The sequence below is a fragment of the Triticum aestivum genome, chromosome 3B, assembly GCF_018294505.1.
Source record: "Triticum aestivum cultivar Chinese Spring chromosome 3B, IWGSC CS RefSeq v2.1, whole genome shotgun sequence".
Lineage (NCBI taxonomy): Eukaryota > Viridiplantae > Streptophyta > Magnoliopsida > Poales > Poaceae > Triticum > Triticum aestivum.
In genome coordinates, this window is record NC_057801.1 from 552,103,079 (window position 1) to 552,108,023 (window position 4,945).

Below are 4,945 nucleotides of genomic sequence, written 5' to 3' on the forward strand. Positions count from 1 at the left end.
TTAGCACAAATAGATTCTCAACTATATATATGGTTAATCATCCTTCATAATTTTAAGTCTTTACAATTCATGTGTGTACCAGTATCATTTGAAAATAGATCAAACAACACCCTGTGCACTTCAAGTCTTCAACCATAACAGAAACAAAAATTTAGTCTGCTGCTATTAAGTACAAACAGAATCCATATATGTAGGATGGCATTATGTGTTGCTTGTCAGTCAAATGTAGTCTACTGTTGGCAACAGCTATATTAGCTACAGTAAACTGACGAATTGACAAAAAGATGAGACCCATCAGATGCTTCAAAAGTACATGCGGCAAAGTAGGTCTAGGCGATCGCTGATGGTCTTCCGGCAGTCCGCAGAGGCGATGGCAGATGGCCTTGCGGCAAAGTCAGCGAAGGCGAAGTTGACGGAGACGACGGCTGCAAAGTCGACGGATACAACATATTACAGAGATGTCAAAACCAATTAATCCACTCCACTAAATACACCTCATAATCCTATTTTGCTAGGTGCAGCAAGCATATCTATGTGTATGCAATTAAGCTATTTGATAACCGAAGAAAGAGCAGAATATATGAAACTTCAAGAATTACTCCAGCATCATGCCCAAGAATTACTGTAACCAAATTGAAGCCACCATGTTCAGGTATATGTAATCAGCAACATGAAATTTCTTGGTTCAATCCTTGGCTAGTAACAATACTGAAACAGGAGCTTGTATCATATCAGCCAAACTGAAATTGTGAACAATCGGAAGTAGCACCAATTTTCAGAAAAACTAAACTGAAACAGGCGTAGATTTATTCAGTACATTGGATTTTGTCTCAGCCATCATTTATTTGAGTGTCTGTCTCTATATACTGCATCTCTGTTTGGCTGCGTGCTCTGGAGAGGAGCAGTAGCTACTCCACTGCACTTTTCTTTGTGTGGCAGCAGAAGCAGATTAACATATTCCACTTGTGTACAAAGGGCAGCAGCAGCAGATTAACATTATAATTTATGCTTGTTTGATGTGTCCGCAGATTAACATTATAATCCTAACTACAACCACCCACCTTGTATCAGTCTCAGAATATGGCCAGCATGCACACTTAACTCTGAATCACTTAGCACAGCAATGGCCCTTTTTTTGGCTAAAAAGTCAGAGAAGGTCAACAAGGCTTTGCACGGCAATGTGCATCCCCAAGAGCAACAACTCCCCATAAGCTACAATTTGTATGAAACTCAACTTTTTTGATTTGTTTTGAGTTTTTAGGAATCACAAATATATGATTTTTTAAAATCTCGACTGATGATTGTAACAGCACAAAAGAATTCATTGGGGGCATGCATAGCCTGTTGGAGGCTCGAACACAAAACCATGCACTCCCTTTGGTTGTTGGTACGCCCTCCGTCCGAAAATACTTGTCATCAAAATAGATAAAAAGAGATGTATCTAGAACTAAAATACGTCTAGATACATCCCCTTTTATCCATTTTGATGACAAGTATTTCCGGACGGAGGGAGTACAACATAATGCAACATAATGCAAATTATGTATGACAATCCATTATGCGAATTACCTATGAAACTCTGAATCAACGAAATTACAAATATTGAGCAGGTGTACTGGATGCAGAGTAGCTAACAGAAGTGTAGCATCTATGAATCTAGTGGAAGCATTACAGACTTGAAACAAATTTCTGAACTCTGAAGAAAGCAGTTAGAAAATAACTGAAACTTTGCTAAAAACTGTTGAACTATGTACTGAATAAAAGAACAGGTTCGCAATTTTGTGGCAGACAGAGAAACAGGGGCTACCCTTGATTTCCTTTGTAGTGATTTGGCTTTCAAGGGGCTACATACGTCTGCTGTAGCCGCCGTTGTCGATATTGGACGGCTCGACGGATGTTCTTCTACCTCCGTCGAACTCGGCGTCTCTTCCTCCGGCGAACTCGAAGGCGACATGTTTTCTGGTCCAAGTACTCCGGGATTTGATGGATTTGCTGGTCCAAGCACGCAACCTGATGGAGGTTCCGGCCGAGGACCCTTCCTTCTTATAGGACACGGCACGAATTCAATCCAAATCATACACGGGGGCAGGATGTCGGAGATTGAGAAGCTTACTCGTGGAGGCCGGAGAGGATTGGCGGTGGCGGGCAGGTCACAGTGGCGCGTGTTCATGGCCGGTGGCTGATTTATGCAGATTCACATTCAAAGTGCTATGGCGGCCGTGCGGGCAGGACCTGCTTGAGGGACTTCAGGAGCACGGGGATGAGCACCTCCAGGCAGCCCTCATTCCCGGCCAGGCCGGTGCGGACAGCGTAGCACGGGCACCATGGGTTGGTTGCTACCTCCGCGCACCCGAGCCCCACCTAGCGCCGATGGCCGGTGAGCGGCAGCAGCAGACCACGCCGCACCTCAACTCTCTATACGGCCTCCCATCTCCTTCCTCCGGTCCTTTCTTTTCTCTCCGCCGTCGCCTTTCTGCAGACCTTCCTTTTCTCTCCGCCGTCGCTCTCCCGCAGCCTCCTGCAGACGCTGGCCATGCCGCCATCGCCGTCCTGTAGGGACGCACACCTAGGGAGTAGACGCCACCTCCGACGTGCGGGTGCTGTAGCCGCCGGCGTGAATGACAGGGGTTTTTATGCAAAAACCGGATCGTTATTCAGATATATTCACTTTAAAAGGGACTGCGGGTTTAATTATCAGGAAACACAAGGACGTTTCTGTAAAATTCGCGATGGCGGACAACCGGAAGCAATACCTGCTTTTCTGCTTTATGCCCGTGCGTTGCAACGGAAGAAAAAATTACACGTTGGTCAATATCCGACATATGAATGTCCTCTATTTTAACACGATGGCTCACCATGTTGCCAATTATCTTTCTTCTCACTCTCGTTGATGATGGATGCAATATTCACGTGATCGCAATGCATTCAACGTGGTAAAAAATGGGCTTGTCACTGTACGACACACTTGTCATTGTCTCGCGCAAGGGAATGTTTTGAACTTTGAAAACAAATCTCATCGACCATGGACTACTCGCCAACCCAAAGACATATAAAGAATTTCCAAAATTAATCAAATCCTAGATATAAAATACATCTGAATAGAAAGAGTTTTTTGAATCGACAAACATTCTTTTTAAATTTAGACATTTTTTAAATTCACAAACATTTGTTTTTTAGACGAACATTTATTGAAATGCATGAATAGTTTTTGATTTCATGATGACTCAGATTCACAAATATGTTTTGAATACACGATCATTTTATCAAGATCATGAACTTGATTTTATTTAACGACATTTCTTTCCAAATTATTTTTATAATTTGCAAATATTTTTGTAAAATCAGTAACATTTTTTGAAACCACGAAAATTTTATGATTTCCTGAACTTTTTTGAATTCACGCACATTTTATAATTTCTCAAACAGCTTTTTCAAACTCGCAACTTTTTAATACTTGAAAATCTCAAATTGATTTAAAGAAGGAGAAAACAAAAACAGAAGTGAGAAAAGAGAAGACCAGAAAAAAGAAAAAAAAACAGGGCATTAAGTCCGCTGGCTGGCCCATGTAGGCCTAAAGTAGGTGGGAATAAGTCATGAGAAAAAGGTGGAGGAAAATATTGGTAGAAGCTCGGGTTCGAACCCTGGTCTACAGGGCAGAAGACAATGCATCAAGCCACCGCGCTACTACTGCGTCACTGCTATTTGTTGGATATTAACTGTATACAAACTCTGGAAACGACGGCGACTTTGAAAAGAAAAATCGAATCGTTTTCTTCACTTACGGGTGGCATAGCGGGTAATTTCTAGCAACTTCGGGGGGCGATTTTTGTGACGTACGGGCAGAAGCAATATCTGCTTTATTAGTAGGTAGGTATAGATATAGATATTAGTAGGTAGAGATAGAGATGTAATTGCAAACGAGATTCCGAGCTTCGGATAAATAAAGCGGCATGATTTTCCCTAAAAAAACGATGTATATGTGCCAAACTATACTATCGTTGAAAAACATTACAAGAAAAAGATTGCAAAATTAGTTGAAGTTACATGCATGCATACTATGGTATCGGCAGAGACGCACTCGCTCAAGAAAGAGAAAAATAAGATGTTGGACGTGCATGCATTACGTGGGATGTACATGGAAAGAAGGATTATACTAGCACGATTGATCAAGGTGTGCATCAATCTGGTTATTTCCTTTGGTTGCTACGTCCCAAACATGTCCAAGTTATACACCTCAAGGAGATTTGTTTCCTTGAAATTAATCATAAAATTATAAGCTGCTGTTATTTCTCACTATTAAGACCGTCGGAGTTAGAGGTGCACATCAGCAGGTTTAAATGGTGGAGATTATTTTCCTTGTGCGATCTAGAATGGGGTCCACCATACCGGCAACTTACGAACGGCAGGGACGTGGCGCACCTCATTTTACATGCAGGAAGTTTGAGTCGGTTTGTTAGTTTTATTTAGAAGTAAAATAAAACTGCCGAGATGTAAAAGGCAAGTACCTTTTTTAGGTGAGTCCATAATTTATTTGAATTAGAGATGGGGGCGTGTGCTTGTTTTGCAAGTCTAGGCGTGGACTATTAAAAGAGATGGTGCGGCCACTGTAAAAGACATGTTATATTTTTATGATAGACACAATGTGTTTTTAGGGTAATTACCCGTATCGAGTTTTGAGGAAAGTTGTCTAAAAATCTCTAAGTTTTGGAGGAAGCTTTAGAAAACCTTTGTGTTGCGATTTCTGTTCGTGGAAATTGTTTTGTGTGTGAGTATTGTCGTCGAGATTGATTTTCTCGTGCTGAGCCGTAAGGTTCAAACCCTCTACTTCGTGCGCATCGCGTGCGGGCGCGATAGGTTGCACTACTGAAGATGGAGTGTCGTGAAAGGTCGGTCCGCAACAACAGATAGGATCTCGCCATCGAGGTTCGGTGTACATCACAGGCCG

At 42.0% G+C, this 4,945-nt stretch overlaps 1 protein-coding gene across 1 annotated transcript; it reads right to left on the bottom strand.

The window, feature by feature from the left end:
* Positions 1-2,039, bottom strand: LOC123070847 (ankyrin repeat and SAM domain-containing protein 6; the record flags this gene model as incomplete). Its single annotated transcript, XM_044494219.1, is given in 2 exon segments — positions 1-425; positions 1,853-2,039. Coding segments are annotated over 2 exon segments (283 nt in total), but the record flags the coding sequence as incomplete, so codon positions are not given.
* Between the last annotated feature and the right edge of the window lie 2,906 nt (positions 2,040-4,945).